Genomic DNA, 19,963 nt, shown 5'->3' with positions numbered 1-19,963 from the left:
CCCCCGCCGTGGTTATGTGCCATTAAGCCTGAGGACATCATCATCATAATCACTTGTATCTGCTATGCACCCTGGCCAATACCCGCCGTGGGTATGTGCCATTAAGCCTGTGGACAAGATCATCGCAATGTCCAACGAATGCGACAGCGCTCGGAACAAGCGGGATGACTATACGCAGCTGAAAAGCTAATCGTTTACCTCACAGGCATGACTAACTTGTGCTACGTAAACTAGGAAGCGGGCATCCGACCGTGGTCCACTTTTAGGACTTGCTTCCGCAAAGTAATCGGTGGTCTCGCCGTCAAAAAGCAGCGCGCCGATAAATGCCTGCACGGAAGGTAGGAGATGATAAAATTTCGCCAGTAGATATATATCGAGAACATGGTCGATGCATCCGAGCAGGTGAATGAGCACATTTCGGAAGCCCCCTAGGTGAAACACATCTTAACAGCTATCCATATTGGCCCATTTCACATGCTGTAAGAGCGCGTCCTCCAACACCAACACCATCACCATGCGTAAGCTGAGCCGTCTGCCTGCCTGATGACTGCCGCAGAGCACACCTCAACGCTTCTCTACATCGAAGAGCTCGTTTTCAGTAATTGCCGCCGGCCTTCGTCTTGTAAAGGCGCGAAGTGCCATCGTCACCTCTCGCTCAAACTCCCCGACGTGTCAGTGAGTAAAAGATTATCGCATATTAACAGATATCCTAAGTAGATATTTAGCGCCTGTAGGACTGCTACTTTCTACGTTACGCTCCTACTTTTTTCCTAGAGCGTAAGTGAACGTTCGTTGCGGCGGTATTCGTAGCCAAGTTTTCCGGTGCATAAAAAAAAGAAAACTGGATGACGATCGCGGAACTGTCTTTTCACCACACACGCAGTCTTCGCATCTTTTCATAAACGTTTTCTGATATGCACTCCTTGTAAATATTATTTTGGTTTTGAAGTGATGACTCGAGCGAAAAGTTTTCCTTGCCACCCTAAGACTTGAACACCGGTAGACTTGCTTCCTGCGACATACTTGGCATCAATTTGCTGCAAATGAAACTCAAAGAGACATAACAATTTTCGGGTTTTGTCCTAGGTAAAAAAAAATAAATGTAAATTACATCCCTCGAATTAAGTGCTGATGACCAGCGCTGGCTCGTGTGCATTGTGCTTTTCAAACTCTTGTATTTGGTTAGAATGTTATAGATACATTAGTCCCGCTGGAGCGGCCTCCGTCTACTGCCTCACCCAATATTCAGCCACGCGTAAAAGTGTGATGATTGTGGTTTTGTTTTGGGACGGTTACAACGAGCGGTTCATGGCGTAAGAAATGTCTTCGACTTCACTTGCCCACCTTGTCACCCAGAGAGTTTGAGGTCAGAGTTCCTAAAGCTTTCGTCTCCGGTTCGACGCACCCCTTGCTTCGGGCTTTATTGTCCAGCATACGTGAGCGTTAGAGTAAAAAGCTCGGCCTCCGTTGCAGCTATGGCCCTCCCGCAGAGCAAATGATGTTCCCAGTCACCGCAGGCAGTTTTATCCCATCTCCAGCCACTAATTATGTGGCGCGTAGAACGACGCTGCATGTAGTTAATTCATTCATTCATTCATTCATTCATTCATTCATTCATTCATTCATTCATTCATTCATTAAGTCCTCAAAGGCCCCATTTAAGGGGTATTACATGAGGGGTGGGCGGGGAGTACGGCAGTTATGACAAAAAAAAATGATTTTCGATGGCAGACTTGAATTGTTGAAGATCTTCAAAGGAAGCGATATGGCCGGGAAGGTCGTTCCAGTCCAGGACAGTACGGAGGAAAAATGATTTTTGGAACGTTGTGGTATGGGCGCGCTGGGGGTAGACTGCTCTGAGATGGCTGTGACGGGATAAACGATGGGCTGGGCGGATGAGTGCGTTGTTCGGTGGCAAGCTGTGAAAAAATGTATGATAAAGAGAAAGGCGAGCTAGTTGACGACGGGATGCTAGGGTACGAAGTTCAAGTCGAGATTTTAGTCCAGTTACACTAGCGCGATATGAGTACTCTGAAAGAATAAATCGCGAAGCGCGATTTTGAATAGATTCCAGTAAATTCGACAGGTTGGTTTGGTGAGGATCGAATATAGAACTGGCGTACTCTAGTTTAGGTCGGACAAGTGATATATAGGCAATTAGTTTGACGGAAGGGGGTGCTAAGGAAAAGTTACGCCGTAAGTAGCCAAGGACGCGATTGGCTGAGTTAGCTGTATTAGTAACATGACTGTGCCAGGATAGGTCACTGGAGATATGGACACCTAGGTACTTAATATTGTCGGTTTGAGTTATGGGACAACCGTAAAGGAGGTAGTTGGGAGGTGAGTAGTTACGTCGGCGGTGAAAAGAGACTAAAAAGGTTTTATTGACATTTAGTTTCATGAGCCAGGTATCGCACCACTCTTGCACTTTAACGAGGTCGTTCTGTAGGACGGCAACATCTGATTGGTTATTTATGGAGCGGTAAATCACACAATCGTCGGCAAACAGGCGTATGTTCGATGACATGTTATTTGGCAGGTCATTAATATAAATTACGAAAAGAAGGGGGCCTAAAACAGTACCTTGAGGAACACCGGACCGGACATGGGAGAGAGCGGATGAATGGGAGTTGGCGACAACAAACTGGAGACGATTGGTTAGAAAACTGCTGATCCAGGTGAGCACACAAGGGTATAAATTAAGGCGTGACAGTTTGAGTAGCAGGTGACGATGCGATACTTTGTCGAATGCTTTCTCGAAATCTAAAAAAAATGCGTCAGTGGGTGTATTAAGGTCAAGGTTGGCGTGAATATCATGAAGGAAAAGAGCAAGCTGTGATCCACAAGAGTGACCTTGACGGAAGCCATGCTGATTGGGGTGGAAAAAGTTGACCGATGAAAGGAAAGATGCAACCTGGGAATAAATAATATGCTCCATGATTTTTGAACAAACACTTGTGATAGATATTGGTCTGTAGTTGGTGGGGCATGAACGGTTACCTTTTTTGAAGACAGCAACGACCTTCCCAATCCTCCAGTCAGCAGGAATGGCACCAATAGTTAGCGATTGCTGAAATATGAGTGACAAAACAAAACTACTAACTTGTTTAGTATTTTAAGCACTTTGGCATTAATGCCATCTGTTCCCACGGCGGATGAATTTTTTAGTTTGTCGATTACATTATAGATACCGAACGGGTCGAAGGTTATGGGATACATTTGAGGATGAGCATAATTCGGGGGTGAAGGGAGGTGCACAAGTGTCTCATTGGTGAAGACAGCGCAAAATGCATCGTTTAGTACACCAGCAACTTCGTGTTCAGGAACGTTGCAGCCGTCGTTATGGAACAAAGAAATACTGGTTGAAACTGAAGGATTGATTGTTTTCCAGAACTGTTTTGGGTCGTTACGCAGCATAGAGGGCAGAGTGTTGTTGAAAAATTTGTGTTTGGCGGTATATAAAGATTTTTTGTACTCGCTGGCGGCGCGAAAATACTTATCCCATGCAGCGTCGTTGTTAGAATGCTTTGCAATGCGAAAGAGCCTTTTTTTCTTGTTATTCAACCGGTTTAGTACAGAATTGAACCATGGCGATTGTGCACGCTCTGTTATTGTGATAGTGGGGATGTACTTTGCGATTAGACGGAGCATTTCGGTTTTAAATAGTTGCCAGTTAGTATCAACAGGACGCTCTTTATAACTGGCCGCGAAGGTGTCACAAAAAGATGCCAACTCTGTATTCATACCTGCATAATCACCTTTACCATAAAGAGTCAGTTTTTTCTTGTTTTTTTTTTTTGTTTCTGAGTGAACTGCACTGGAAAGAGCCACAGATTACAGCGTGATCGCTCGGGGACGGGAGAAAGATAAGCGAAGAAAAAATATCGGCGTGGGTTGTTAAAATGAGGTCCAGGATATTAGAGGAGTGATCTGTAATGCGTGTAGGTTCTGTGACCAGCTGTGATAGACCGAAAGTCAGGCACGTGTTCATGAATTCACATTCGTTGTTGCACTTTTACAAGGTGGAAGCAGGATTAGTCCAGTTTATCGAGGGATAATTGAAGTCACCAAAAAGAACGACGGGGGTGTTATGATACATGGTTGTTATAGCTTGCAACGATTCGTAAAATAAAGGTAAGAAAGAGTCGTCGTTAGTTGGGGGTCGATAGCAAACACCAATTAGGAAGCGCGGAAAGGTAGCATTGCAACATATCCAGATTATTTCTAAAGGGGTCGAAATATTAACGAGCGTGCAGCGCAGCGATCGGTTAGCGGCGATTAGAACACCGCCACCGCGCGCATTGCCGGGTCTATCTTTGCGAAAGATATCAAAGTGAGCGAGTGAAGGCAATATTTCGAGATCAGTTATTGATAGATTTAGCCAAGTTTCTGTAAGTAGTACTAAGTCACTCGAAGAAGAAGAAATGAGGCTGCAAATTTCAACACGTTTCGGTATAACACTGCGGATATTAGTGTACAAGAATTGCACCGGGGAATAATTGACGTTGGTGATTTCGTGTTGAATTTGAACTTCGCAAGGGGGGGTACTGCGCACAAAAAGACAAGGACAAGAAGATAACACAACAAGCGCAGACTCGCGACATCGCGAGTCTGCGCTTGTTGTGTTATCTTCTTGTCCTTGTCTTTTTGTGCGCAGTACCCCCCCTTGTATTCACCATGATTGACCGACTAGCCCAACAACGTACGCTCTTGAACTTCGCGCTAGGATTTTTCGACAACGTTTTGTGCGGCGTGATCATAAATGTATGTTTTGTTGTTTGCGATGAGCTTGTCATTTCTTAATTTGATTTTAAGGTTACGTTCCTTCGCAAACTGAAAAAGCTTTTTCCGCGCAAGACGAGTTTCAGGCGAGAAGTCTTCACTGACGCTGTAATCGGTTCCCTTAAAATTTTTGCACAAAGAAAGCACAAAGGCTTTGTCTTTGTAGCGCTCAAACTCAACGATGATCGGCCGCTTTTTTCCTTGTGTGTAAGTACCCAGTCTATGGGCACGTGCAATATCTCGTGGCTGAATGTCGACATCAAGAAACTGATGACAGTGGTCCATGATCAACTTTTCGGATTCAGACCAGGATTCGCTTGGGGTGTCCGTCAAACCAAAAAACCCTAAGTTGTCGCGACGAGACCTATTTTCAGTATCCACAACGCGGGCAGTCAGAGCAGATACCTGAGCCAAGCACTGATTTGTTGCCGATTGAACTGCGCTCAGGTCGGACTTCAAGGCTGTAAGCGACATAAACTCGGACTCAATTTTTCCTAGCCTGTTACTCAGGTCCTCGAACGTTTTGTCGTGGTCAGATAGCTTTTCGTTAATTGATTTAAGCTCGCCGAGTATGGTTCATTGCCCGCATTGTAGATTTGTAGATCCTGTAACATCTTGACCAGTTCAGGAGATGAGATAGCGTCAACACTATCAAGAGGCCCAGGGTTCGTCTCTACATCTCCCGCTAACAACAACAAGTTCAGCAACATCCGTGTACAGTCATATGCAATTTTGTGCCAACAGCGTGGGCTCGGCAACACAACAATACCCCTATAGCTAGATTTCGTAGCAAAAAGGGAATGCCGGTTGGTTACCTGCAACATGAGGACGAAATGTCGGTAAGCTGGAGCCATCACTGTGCTGCCGAGCCCACTGAAAGGCGCTTCCGGGTGAACTGGCTTTGTATCCTGATCGGCTGTGACGCTTGTCGAACGATTACGGTGTGGCAATCGGGTTTCCAGATATGGGGATGATTGTTGGTCAGGCTGGGTTGGTCGTGACGAGTTGCTCCGCAGTGCGCCGTAATCCACCGGTAGTAGTTCGAAAGGGCACCACGTTCCGGGAGGCCGAGACAGCAAGGTAGGTGACAGGTAGTCTTTCGGGCTGGCATCAGCAGGGCAAGGCGGAACACCGGCCAGGCAGCCAAAGAGCGGCAACCAAGGTACCGCGCTGAGGAACTGCAACATAAGGACGAAATGTCGGTAAGCTGGAGCCATCACTGTGCTGCCGAGCCCACTGAAAGGCGCTTCCGGGTGAACTGGCTTTGTATCCTGATCGGCTGTGACGCTTGTCGAACGATTACGGTGTGGCAATCGGGTTTCCAGATATGGGGATGATTGTTGGTCAGGCTGGGTTGGTCGTGACGAGTTGCTCCGCAGTGCGCCGTAATCCACCGGTAGTAGTTCGAAAGGGCACCGCGTTCCGGGAGGCCGAGACAGCAAGGTAGGTGACAGGTAGTCTTTCGGGCTGGCATCAGCAGGGCAAGGCGGAACACCGGCCAGGCAGCCAAAGAGCGGCAACCGAGGTACCGCGCTGAGGAACTGCAACATGAGGACGAAATGTCGGTAAGCTGGAGCCATCACTGTGCTGCCGAGCCCACTGGTCGAGCCAATTCAGTCTGTTAGCTTTTGCAGCGTTCCAAGGCGTCTATCGCTGTCTTGCTACAACCATGCAGCCTTATAGCTAACACTGTTGCTACAAGAGCGATGCACTGGCCATGTGCACTAGCGGTGAAGCGATCGCGGACGCTGGATGGTAATGGCGATACCTACTACATTGAGGCCGGGAACTGTTACATTGACAGCTAGCGAAGTAAAAAATGCTGCCAAGTATAAGCTTCTGGTTTCAAAAAGTGTTTCCGAGTGTAAGCTTGTGGTTTCACACGGCATTCATTGGTGCGAAATGGAAGCGAGTGCAAGCGTTTCTGCTAGCAGCAAATGACCGGGACGGGAAGCTACAAACCACTGACTTTGTCGCCCTCATTCCAGAGTGGAAGAAAAAGCCCGTACGTGCCGCAACTGATAGTCGCTCAGCAGCGCGAGGAAATTTTTGTCCCTACTTCGTGCTGTGACGAAGGCGAGCATCACATTCGGCATGCAGGGGTGCATCTTATTCCGTGATTATAAATGCATGCATCTTATTCCAAATCAAAGATTTGGAATAAGATTCCTTGTGCTCTCTTAGCCATGTCTGATCGTTCGATTTTAATTGAAGAATTAGTTCATCTTGGAAATGACTGCCTAATGCGCAAAGTCTGTTACATGGAGCCTTTTTCATTGCCTTCCTTTTTATTGTCGATATTGACCTTACTGCTGAAATTTTTGAATACTGCTTCAGAGGTATGCATTCCTTATTTCCTGTACACTAGGTGCTTCCTCCTCCTCCTCATCATCATCATCAGCCTGAATAAGCCCACTGCAGGGAAAAGGCCTATTCCATGTCTCTCCAATTAACCATGTCCTTCGCCAGCCGCGGCCAACATATTCCCGTAAATTTCTTAATCTCATCCGCCCACCTAATTTTCTGCCGCCGCCTGCTACGTTTGCCTTATCTTGGAATCCACTCCGTTACCCTTAAGGACCAGCGGTTATCTTGCCTTCGCATTACATGCCCTGCCCAAGCCCACTTCTTCCTCTTGATTTCAACTAGGATATCATTAACGCGCGTTTGTTCTCTCACCCACTCCGCCCGCTTCCGATCTCTTAACATTACACCTATCATTTTTCTTTCCATAGCTCGCTGCGTTGTCCGTAACTTAAGCTTAACCCTCTTTGTTAGCCTCCACGTTTCTGCCCCATAGGTGAGTACCGGTAAGATACACCTGTTGTATACTTTTCTATTGAGGGATATTGGTAAACTGCCATTCATGATCTGAGATAACCTGCCATAAGCGCTCCACCCTATTCTTATTCTTCTAGTTATTTCCCTCTCATGATCTGGATCAGCTGTCACTACCTGCCCTAAATAGACATATTCTCTTACTACTTACAGCACCTTGCTACCGACTGCGAACTGCTCTTCCCTTGCTAGGCTGTTGAACATTACTTTGGTTTTCTGCATGTTTATTTTTAGCCCCACCGTTCCGCTCTGCCTGTCTAACTCATTGATCATGCTTTGCAGTTCATGTCCCGAGTGACGTAGCAAGGCGATGTCATCAGCGAATGGCAAATTACTCAGGTATTCTCCATTAACTCTTATCCCCAACTGTTCGCATTCCAGGCCCTAGAATACCTCCTGTAAACAGACAGTGAATAGCATAGGCGAGATCGTGCCTCCCTGCCTGACACCTTTCCTTATTGGAATTTTATCGCTGACTTTATGGAGAACTATGTTAGCTGTGCAATCGTTATAAATATCTTCCAATATTTTCACATAACACTCCTCTACACCCTGATTCCGCCATGCCTGCATGACTGCTGAGGTTTCTACGGAGTGGAATGCTTTCTCGTGATCAATGAACGCTATATATAGGGGCTGGTTATATTCTGCGCATTTCTCTATCACCTGATTGATTGCGTGAATATGGTCTATTGTCGAGTATCCTTTACGAAAGCCTGCCTGGTCATTTGGTTGATTGAAGTCTAAGGTTGTCCTGACCCTATTAGCGATTACCTTAGTAAATACCTTGTAGGCAACATTCAGTAAGCTGATCGGTCTGTAATTCTTCAAGTCCTTGGCGTCTCCTTTCTTATGAATTAAGATAATGTTAGAGTTTTTCCATGCTCTAGGTACGCTCGAGCTCACAAGGCATTGCGTATACAGGGTGGCTAGTTTTTCGAGCACAATCTATCCTCCATCCTTCAACAAATCTGCTGTTACCTGATCCTCACCAGGTGCTTTCCCCCTCTGCATTGCTCCCAAGGCTTTCTTCACTTCCTCCTTCGTTACTGGCAGGATGTCCCATTGCTGTGCTCGACTGCCTCCCTCAGTAACTTGATGATTACATTCGCTACTGTATAGATTTGTGTAAAATTCTTCGGCTACTTTAACTATCTTTTCCATATTGCTAATGACATTGCCCGCTTTGTCTCTTATCGCATGCATCTGGTTTTTACCTATGCCTAGTTTTCTCTTCGCTGGTTTTAAGCTACCTCCGCTCTTTAGAGCATGCTTGATTTTCTCCATGTTAAACTTCCTGATGTCGGCTACCTTGCGCTTATTTATTAACTTCGACAGCTCTACTAGCTCTATTCTATCTATGGAGCTAGACGTCCTTATGTTTTGCCGTTTCTTAATCAGATCCTTAGTCTCCTGAGATAGCTTCCCGGTATCCTGTCGAACCATCCCACCGCCTACTTCTACGGCGCACTCCGTTATGATATCTGTGATACGATTGTTCATTGTTTCAACCTTACGGTCGTCATCTTCAGTTAAAGCGGAAAATCTGTTCTGCTGCAAAATCCTGAATTCCTGTACTTTCCCTCTTAAAGCTAACTCGTTAATAGAGTTCCGCTTCACTAATTTCCTTCGCTCCCTTTTCAAATCTAAGCTAATGCGAGACCCTACCATTCTGTGGTCGCTACAACGGACCTTTCGGAGGACCTCCACACCCTCTACGATGCCAGGCTGAGCGCACAGTATGAAGTCTATTTCATTTTTAGTCTCACCATTGGGGCTCTTCCACGTCCACTTCCTGTTGGCTCGTCTGCGAAAGAAGGTATTCATGATCCGTTAATTATTTCTATCTGCGAACTCTACTAATAACTCTCCCCTGCTATTCCTAGAAACTATGCCATAGTCACCTACCTCCTGGTCTCCAGCTTGCTTCTTGCCTACCTTCGCATTGAAGTCGCCCATCAGTATTGTGTACTGTGATTTCACTTTGGTCATCGCCAATTCCACGTTTTCGTACAAGGTTTCAACGATCTGGTCATCATGGCTCGATGTGGCCGCGCAGGCCTGTACCACCTTCAGTTTATACCTCTTATTAAGCCTAATTACAATAGCTGCCACCCTCTCGTTAATGATATATAACTATCTTGCCAGCTATATCCTGTTTGATGAGGAATCCCACGCCTAGTTCTCGTCTATCTGCTAATCCACGATAGCACAGTACGTGCCCGCCCTTTAGTACTGTATACGCCTCATCTGTCCTCCTAACCTCACTAAGCCGTTTGACATCCCAATTAATCCCAGCTAATTCCTCCAATAGCACTGCTAAACTAACCTCACTGGATAAGGTTCTTACGTTAAACGTTGCTAGGTTCAGTTTCCAATGGCCGCCTGTCCGGAGCCAATGATTCTTAGCACCGTCCGCTGCGTTACAGGTCTGACCGCCACCCCGGCTAGCTGCTCCGCAGCCACTGGGGACTGAGGGCCGAGGGTTAATTGGGTTGTTCATAGAAGGTTGCGGCGAAGTACTACACCAGGGTGGCCAAATCCTGCTCTGGTGAGGAAGGGCGTTGTCGGTTCTATGCACCGAGATCAGGCCGCACCCCAGGCCTGTTCGTATAGATCCATCGACACATGCAGTTTCCTCCCGGTGAGGGCAGGCACCGCGGCCAACTGAAGCAGGGCGATGGGTGGAGTATCCCAAGCTGCAGAACCGGTCGGAAAACCGCCGACAGGCCGCAGGAACCGGCAGCAATGGTCACAGGAACAGCAGCGGTGGCCGCAGGAACCGCCGGAACCGCCGGCCTCAGCTGAAAATAGACAAAACCTAGTCAAATTACGGAGCTGAGGAGACAACAGATCAAGCAGCGTCTTCTTCCTCTCCTTTCTTAAATGCAATTAGCTGTTGCGTACTATTTAAATTGTAATAATATGCTAATACTGATGACTTTCCAATTTTTGCATTTCCGTATCTGGTTTCGTTTGGTGTATTGGGGTTTAACGTCCCAAAGCGACTGAGGCTATGAGAGACGCCGTAGTGGAGGGTTCCGGAAATTTCGACCACCTGGGGTTCTTTAACTTGCACTGACATCGTACAACAAACAGGCCTCTAGAATATCGCCTTCAAGAAATTCAGCCGCCGCGGCCGGGATCCAACCCGCGCCTTTCGGGCCAGCAGCCGAGCGCCGTAACCACTGAGCCACCGCGGCGGGATTTCTGTATCTGTATTTTCTTAGTATACTGCAGAAAAGCTATTGTCCACGATGATTTCTTTCATTTTATTGCACGGATACATACCTAGCCTTTGGCTAAGGTTTGGTTTAGTTCCGGAAGGCGGGGGGGGGGGGGGGGGGGGGCTAACATTCCGAAGCGACTAAGGCTATAAGGAACGTCGTAGTGCAGCCTTCTGGAAATTTCGACCACCGGGGGTCCTTTAACCTGCACTCACATCGCACAGTATGCGGGCTACTAGAATTTCGATCGCCGCGGCCGGGATCGAACCCGCGTCTTTCGGGGCACCGGCCAAAATATAGACGACCTGGAAGAAATAAGATAAGCCAGCTGCTCGGTTTCTACATTTTAGGCACGCTCTCAACATTACCAGCCCATCTAGCAGTTACTTGCAACCGCTGTAAATTTCAGTTCAGCAGCAAAGTTTCCATTGCTTCACGCGAGCGCACAAAGTCTACGATGCAAGAAGGACACTATTGGTATGTTCTTAAGTACGATAGTTCATACTTTCAACATCCTAGTTTTCCGATGACTGTAATGCAGTACACTTCACTGGATATAAGTGCGTATCGCTACGTCGAAGAAATATGGAGGAGGAGGTATCGCTATATGCATCAAGAACAGTATTAATTATAATCTAATCTCAGAATACTGCCTGATTGCTGACAACACTCATTGCCTCATGATTAAGTGTATAAGCACATTAATTGTAGCTGTTTAGAGGACTCGCTGCGGTTCAGTTGGTATCTTTCTTGAATATCTGGAAAAGGTTTATTGGTTTATTATAGTCCCAAAGCAGCTCAGGCTATTTGGACGCCGTAGTGAAGGGCTCCGGAAATTTTGACCACCTGGGGTTTTTTAACGCGCACTGACATCGCACAGCACACGGGCCTCTAGAATTTCGCCTCCATCGAAATTCGGCCGCCGCGGCCGGGATCGCACCCGCGTCTTTCGGGCCAGCAGCTGAGCGCCGTAACCACTGAGCCACCGCGGCGGGGCTTCTGGAAAAGGTATTGGAATAGTGCGCGCAACATCATATGCCTGTCATCATTTGTGCTGATTACAACACTGATGCATTGTTAATACACTCTCCCAAGCACAGCTCTTTAACCTGTTTTAGTCATTTGACTGTGAAAATCTTGTATATGGGCCGACCTAAATAACAAACACGTACGAATTTTTGCTTGATCAGTGTTTTGCGAACTGGGATATTAAACAGATGCAAGCTGGTGTTTTTGTACCTTATATAATTGACCACCTCCCATTTTTATTTACCACACAAGTTTCCACAAAATGTATCATCCGCTTGCGTTGCCACCAGGTAGAGAAAAATTGATTAACATAATTTTCCTACTTTCCAAAATTGGTTGCTGCAGTCGACTGGAATGATGTCTTGGCAAAAAAGGGCTCTTAAACTGCATAGTAAATGTTTTTGTCCAAAATAATGCAGTTTTATGCGCAAGAATTCCCCATTACCGAACTGAAATGAACAAATTGAGAAAACCGTGGATTGATCGCTCGCTTATCAAAACAGTCAAGTATCGAGATAAGCGGTTCGCCATATTTATAAAAACGAAAAATCTTGAACATGTAGTTGAATTTAAGAAATGTATAAATGGGCTAGGCACTGATATTAGATAAGCGCGTGCACGTTTCTATGAAACAAAATTTGCGTATTATGCCCGTATCTTTTAGCAACTATGGCAGATATTCAATGATTTAACGTCAAAAAATGAGATGAGTTTAGTTTCTCCACTGATAATTCGATGCCCATCGTTCACATGAACAAACCTCGCCAACAGTTTCAATGAGCATTTCTTAAGCCCTGTATGATCGAATGCTACCGCTACAAGTGCTTCTGAATGCAGTTCCCATCCCGCTAAAACCACTAAGAATTCTATATTCTTGTCTCCCATATTTATTTATTTATTTATTTTATTTACAAAATACTGCAGCCCGAGGGCCAAGCAGAGTGGGCAATTTAACAACAGCCAAAGATCACACCAAACTTCAAAGAAGAAAGAAAGAAAACAGACAAACACTACAAAACACCTGAATGATCAACATAAAGGCAGTCAAAAGTAAAAGGTTGCTGTATGAACAACATTGTCAAAAAGAAAAAAAAACAGGAAGAAATATTATAAAACACCAGACGTAGGATTACAAACAGAACTCATATGATAGGGGACAAGCGTTCTTCAAAATTTACTTAGAGATTGTTAGCTTAAGCCAGAACTTAATAACTAATAGTGCATGCGGATGATGAAATAAAAGCATCAGGAATTAAAGAAGTTGCCCAAATAGTTGGCAAGCCTCTCTCTCACATATGCAATCTAATCTTATCTATGGGCGTTTTTCAGAATCAGTTAAAGAAAGCCAGGGCCATTGTTGGTTGTGAAAAAGGAGATCCAAATGCTCTAAATAATTACCGGCCAATTTCTGTCTTACCGATTTTTCAAAAATGTTTGAGCAAATTATAAACACCAGACTTGTATGCTTCTTTGATGCTAACAAGATTATAGCAGAGCAGCAGTACGGTGTCCAGAAGCGGAAGTGATATGAACAAGCATTGCTAAAAATTAAACAAAAATATGCGAGAATTTTGAGCATAAATTCTTTACACTGGTGTGATTCCTTGAGTTCAGGAAATGGTCCGACACTATTAAACAAGACGTACTATTGATAAATTATGGAATGCTGGCATCAGAGGTATTGTCATGAACTTTGAGAAGTTATCTAACCAACTGCACGCAATACACTAATATAAGCCAAGTAAAATCAGACACAGGATGCTCAAAATATGGTGTTCCGCAGGGTTTAATTTTCGGCCCGTATCTATTTTTGGCATATATCAGCGACATAATCCACATAGCAGGCACTTCATGGATTATACTATATACCAACGGCACAACTGTATCCTCTTCTGGCCCAAACCTACTAAAGCTAGAGAGAGAGACGGATATTTGGCTTCGAAATCTTTCGTTATGGCTGCAAAAAGAAACGAGATGGTGTTCAATATGAATAAGACCAAATATATTATTTTTCATCCACTTTGGCAAGCCCATTCACATCTCTACGTCTATTAAATGCTATGGTGACATCTCAGACCGAGTCTACATGCAAAGTTTCCTTAGGGTTGTTTACCAAAAAACTCTGGATTGGTCGCCACACGTACGAGAAAATAAAAACCGAAATATCACGGACAATTGGAACTGCATGCAGATTTAGAGACCTATTGCCCACCTGGCTAAAAATGGTATTTAATTACGCTCTCGTTCACTCGAGGCTTTACTACTGTCTACTTTTCTGGGGAACAACTATACAAACAAACAAAATAAGCTGCCTTTTGCTCCAAAAGAGAATTGTGTGCTGGTTGAAAATGCTCTGTACCAAAGCCCCACGGAACCGCTCTTGAAAAAAAAAACACCAAACACTAGCCGTGAAAAATGGGGTGAGAATAAAGTTAGCCATGGTTATTTATGCCAAATTAAAACGGGGTGCGGATACATTCACACAGCAGTATCTAGCAAGAGAACACAATTACGACCTCCACCACACAAGATACATAAAACAGAAAATCCATACTAGCTATGGCACGCAAAAAGTGACTTGCCACATAGCAGACCTTCTTAATCACCTTCCTGAAATCATACCTAGTTACAAATGAAGCTACATCTCTAGGAATGTTCAAGAACCGTCTTAATAAATGCATATTATTCGTTGTGGACTCAGCATTTTATGTACATAGCGCTTGTAATTAAGTGATTTCTTTAACATGTATAATTCCTGCGAGTTTTATCTGTTCCATTCAACGAGTGTGTTTATTCATACTACTGTATGTACATTATATAACTTGTTTATTTTACCATCCTCTGTATGATGTATCTGTCTTTTTTTTGCTATGCTCTGTATAACGTGTCTCATATTACAGGAGGTTGAGACTAAGTCAGGCGTATTATTGCCTTTTCGTCAACCTCTTTGACAACTGTATTGTTGCCAAAATAAACCCAACTTCCACTTCAACACAAATTCCGCTCAGGCACCCCGGTGGCCTTCTTGCTAGGGTTCCAGGCAGTGTTGTATATGTATTATGTGAAAAAATGTACTCAATAACGAAAAAAATTGAAATAGAAAAAGTTACTTTTCGCACCTTTCAGTGCATCTCGTAGTGGACCATTACACTTCTGCGGATCTCTGCGCGAGCAAGGAGTGGCTGTAGCGTTCATTAAAAAGATATAGTGGTAGCATGCGAGGGGGGGGGGGGATGACGGTAGCTGATTCGAGCAACATTATAGCACCATATTTCGTTAAAAAACCCCAGCACATTGTTCTCTAAATTGATGAAGAAATTAAAAATTAGGAAGGTTCTTTATACAGTGTACCTTAAACTACAGTACCTCTTGAACAGGATGATGAGAGAAAAGAGTTTTACTTTACGAGGCTTCGCCAACCAGGCAAAAAAACCCACTTCCTCCGAACCACTCTTTGATCGAGATGATTTTGTTATCGTCACCACTGCACGTCCATTTGAGCGTTTGAGCTCCGCTGTGATTAGGGCTCATATGTTTTATGTTTGTCGCATAGGTTTTGTTTAGGCGGGCAGGGACAGGTTGTTCGCGAGGATGCACAGTCATCTGCATGCGTTTGCGTCGTTTTCTGGAGAGCGCACCAAAATACATGCCCGTTATCTACAAGGGTTGTGAGTCAGCTTCATACTTAGCACGTCTAACATCTTCGGCTATGCTGGTCCCTTTTACAGTACAATACGATAGACAGTATCATTGCTGTCGCGTTTTAGAGCGCAGCTTTTAGGTGCCTTCGTTTCTGCTTTTCGCGACACCGCCGTCGCCTTTGTCCGTTGTAACCAGCAGTGATCACCCTTTAAGCTGCGAAAGCAATGGAGCGGGAGCTTGGAAAGGAGAGGGTGAAAGCGCAACCCCCTCCCTTTCTTAGCAAACAGCGTGCCAGTGGGGGGCGCTCCTGTGCATAACACCCGTAACGTCACACAGTAACGGTAGAACGAGCGCGTGCGTCGGCTGTGGCAGCTACACCACCGCTCCTTCGCCGGACATCTCGTTGCAGACGAGTGAGTGAGACGCATGTGTCCGAAGCGGCCCGGTGATTCCGCGCCAAGCGGTTCAGGGAAGCGGCAGTGGGTTCACCAAAATGCTTTCGCCAAGCACACTTTAGAATTTTCTAAGTGTCTCCGGCATTTTTTTAGGAGAGGAAATGCGCAGTATCTGCCTCCCACAGCTGCGAAACCAATAGATCGGGGACATGGAAAGCAGAAGGTAAAATTTGTAAATTGGTTTTTGAGGGAAAAAAATGTGCATTATCTGTCTCACACAGGAGGACACCTGAACCAGAGGGAAGGCGCATAACTGGCCTCTTGGAACAGTGGACACCTCCATCATGCTTTAAGCTACGTGATGGTAGTGACGGATGTGCGCTTCGTGCTTTGACATTGACAACGTTGGGCCAGAAACGCTGCCACCTGCCAGGGTGGCAGGGTGGGTGGGGACTTTAATGTAGATAAAAAGACAAGCGGGAATTTCCTACCACTTATGCGGGAGAACATCCTGTTCCTCTCACTCGTAACGGCTCCTACAGATGTGACAAGCTCGCGAAATACTTCAGCACACCTCATCTTTGAGAACCAGGAATTTTTGCAGAAGTCGAGCATATATCCATCTATTTCTCCGTCTACAAAGCTTCGTTCATGACAACGAAAAACTGTTAGTGGAGTGTTTCTTGAAGAAGGAATATGTGTGAAAAATAACAAGTTGTCTGTGATTGTACATACATGTCTTGTTCGAATTCTTTGCCTCAATCTATTGAAAAGCTCAAACAGCTGATGAGCTGCGCTCAAATTTCGCATTAAGAAGTAACGTAATCGTCGGCAATTTCTTTCTGCATCTTTTGAATGCAGAGGTTCGCCCGTCTCCCATTCTGTGCCAGCTAGTTTTAAGTCTTTTACGCGTGATTCCCTGCTTACGTCATCGCTTCAAGACTGCATTAGAAGTGCGGTAAGGTCTGTCATTGCAGTGCTTCGTGCTTATATGCAGTCGTTCTTGCAAGATTGAAAGAAATTAGTCTGATATATAATGGGTGAGCTGTTAGGGTAATTTATTTTCTATCGGTAAGTTCAGGGTGGCGTTCGACCTTGGAAAGCTGACACATTCTTGCGGGATGAAAGGCTTGACTCTGTCCTTGTAAGAGAAACCTGACAATGAATATTTGAACGTAGCGACTGACGCCTGCGAGCCACGACAGTATTTAATAAGCAAGCAGGTCCTTCACTGTTCACTGGCATTTCATGCCAGATAAAGGCCCACAAGGAGTTATTTCAAATGCGCGCTCCTTAGTTGGCTCAACGACTCTTTGCAGGTGACTGCGGCTACTACGACGAGGACGGGCGCTTCTACATCGTCGATCGGCTGAAGCAAATGATAAAGTGTATGGGCAACCAGGTGGTTCCGGCCGAGCTCGAAGAGCTACTTCTTCGGCAACACGGCGCCGAGATCGCGGAGGTGGCTGTGGTGGGCCTACCGCACAGTGAGTCTGGTGAGGTTCCCGCGGCAGCACTTGTTCTTACGGAAGAAGGGAGCAGACGCAGCCGCCAGAGGCTCGCCGAGGACATCAAAGACACTGTGAAACGTGAGTTCTCTGGAGGCCCCTGCAGTAATCTGCGCAGCATAAGCGGTGACCCGCTAGGCTGGGGCGATGAAGCGGGGTTTTGTTTTGCAGGCTACAGGTATTCACTCGCACAAAACAATGCCGCGGACAATTATTGCATTCAGTAGCAATAGAAGCGCTTCTGTACATTCTTTGTACCGCATGCCATTTTCGCGTTGAAATGAATTGATCGTAGCACGTGCCGCACTATACAGAAAGATTCTTTACGGCTGCACGATATGGACAGCGGAATCCCAAAAGTTTGACTGGGCACATGTCTTGTAATAGCCTCGACGATCAGCCTTCTTCGCAGATTGCAGCGACATGCAGAATTTACGGGTTCTAGGATATGCATGAAGACCGGACGTTGACGTTGTGTAGTGCGCTGCCAAATGTCATGGCTTCTATTACTCGTTCCTATTTCGACCAAGACTCTTATTGCTCTGTTCCAACTGTGCGAATAAACTCAAAAACAGCATCTCATATACTGCCCTATGTGTACAACAACCCACTATTTTATATTAACTGTCGAACGGCAGCCTCCCGATGGTTAGGCTCCGAAGCACTACCCCGTGCAGAAAGCGGGCGAAGGTAAGGCGAAGTGCAGCGAAGTGCAGCTTTGCTCATCGTTGTCAGCAGCGACGCCAGCTGGTTGTCCAGCGCGCACGGTAGCGCAAAGCATTTCTGTGACAGCGTGGGTATGCTTTATATTCACGCATGCCAGCACTGCCTGCCACGTACATCCGGAGAAACGAAGAAATGAATAGGTAGCCACAGACGTGATGCGGCAAATCATCGCCAGTAATATTAGTTGCAATTTCCGTTTTACACTGATTGCCTTCCCACCGCCTCTCTGCACACTCAGCGCCGCGAAAAGGGAAGGCGGAAAGGGAATCGTTGCTAACAACTAGATGCTTGTTAAAAAAGGCATGGTTAATATACACTCAGTCTACAACTCGAAGTGCAAGCACCTCCCAAAAAATATACAGTATGGTTTACAGATAAGAATCCAGATACCTAATTTCTCTATTATGATTCAAGAGAAAGTGAGTGCTCACCCACGTGTCACTGTTCTTGTGGATACGATATGTCACAGGTGTTCCTCTTTTTAACAGACGTTTATGCGAATAGAGGACATTACTTTTGTTAAAAAGAGGAGTGCATGCATCCGATGGCGATATCCACAAGAAACCATGCAAGACAACAATAAAAAATAGCTATCGCAAGGTGATTTTCATCCTGGAAGGAACAAACGATTACTGTTCTTCAAAAATAATCAATAGTAGTGGCGTATGAGCGCCTATCTGCTGTTTCTTTTTTCAGTTCTCCTGATAATGGTACATCCGCAAAGAGGCATTTTCTCCTATCCCCTGAAATCGGAACCAACTGGGAGCACTTACTTGCTTTAGGCTTTTTCCAATAAACTATGATGGATGTCCGCGCTTTTATTTTTGAGTACTATTACTTTTTTCGGCTGTGCGCTATTTTTTCGGCCATGAGGTAGCCAATTAAGATCCCTCATACTGATTTTAGGTAATAATAATTCTACTGGTTTCCTACGCTAGACTGACACGTGCACTCTAGATTACAAGCTAATAATCTACTGCTTCAAGTGCGAAATAACTGTACGAATGGGGTGGGAAGCATCTGGCAGGTTCTCTAAGGTCATGAACGGCAGTTTACCACTATCAGGTATTATAAAATTGCATAACAGCTGCACCTTCCAGGTCCTCACATATGGGCCAGAAACGTGTGGACAAAAGAAAAGAGTTGAACCGAAATTGAAGAGAGCGCAGGGAGCTGTGAAAAAAAAAAAGATAGGTGTAACGTCAAGACACCGGAATCGGGCGGAGTGGGTCAGCCAACAACGCGGGTTAACGACAACCTAATCGAATTGGAGAATAAATGGGCTTGAGCTGGGCATGCAATGCGAAGGCAAGATAACCGACGGTCGTGAAGGGTAACGGGCTGGATACCACGAGACTGGAGCTTAGCAGGGGGGTGGCAGAAAGTTACATGGGCGGATAAGATTATGAAGGGTTAAGAAGTCTTCGGGGATAGTGTGGCCGTAGCTGGCTCAGGACAGGGATAATCGCAGGCATATGGGAGGGGGCTTTGTTTGCCGGTGGGTATACTCACTATGATGATGATGATGATTAGTAAGCTACTGCCGACACTGTGTGCTCCTAAACATCCTCTTTTCTCTGTTTGCGCAGGTAACCTCGCCGTCCACAAGCACCTCTACGGTGGTGTCTTTTTTGTGGATTCTTTGCCAAAGACGGAGACGTCCAAAATCAACCGACCGGCTCTGGTCCGCTCCCTTGTGGGAGCATAGCAGTCAACGAAGTCAAAGGAGGGCATCTCGGGCGCGCTGCGACATTTGTGCTGCTGCCCCTACCGTCCGGTGCTTGAAGCAGGAATCTTTATTAAATGTTTACTCTGA

At 45.6% G+C, this 19,963-nt stretch overlaps 1 protein-coding gene across 6 annotated transcripts in view; it reads left to right on the top strand.

The window, feature by feature from the left end:
* The window catches only part of LOC149367815 (putative 4-coumarate--CoA ligase 3), a 113,566-nt gene extending 93,603 nt beyond the window's left edge, over window positions 1–19,963 (top strand). For 5 of the 6 annotated variants that reach the window (XM_089557583.1, XM_089557577.1, XM_089557566.1 and 2 more), the window contains 2 exons: window positions 17,233–17,502; window positions 19,737–19,963. In XM_089557583.1, the coding sequence (XP_089413709.1) occupies window positions 17,233–17,502; window positions 19,737–19,855 (389 nt within the window). In that variant the 3' untranslated portion in view covers window positions 19,856–19,963. The remainder of the gene's footprint in view (window positions 1–17,232; window positions 17,503–19,736) is intronic. The other variant, XM_089557572.1, reaches the window with a different exon arrangement.

The sequence above is a fragment of the Amblyomma mixtum genome, chromosome 1 (genome assembly GCF_055824585.1).
Source record: "Amblyomma mixtum isolate Tamu chromosome 1, ASM5582458v1, whole genome shotgun sequence".
Lineage (NCBI taxonomy): Eukaryota > Metazoa > Arthropoda > Arachnida > Ixodida > Ixodidae > Amblyomma > Amblyomma mixtum.
Note: the sequence above shows the minus strand (reverse complement) of the source record. Positions and strands in the feature narration are given on the sequence as shown.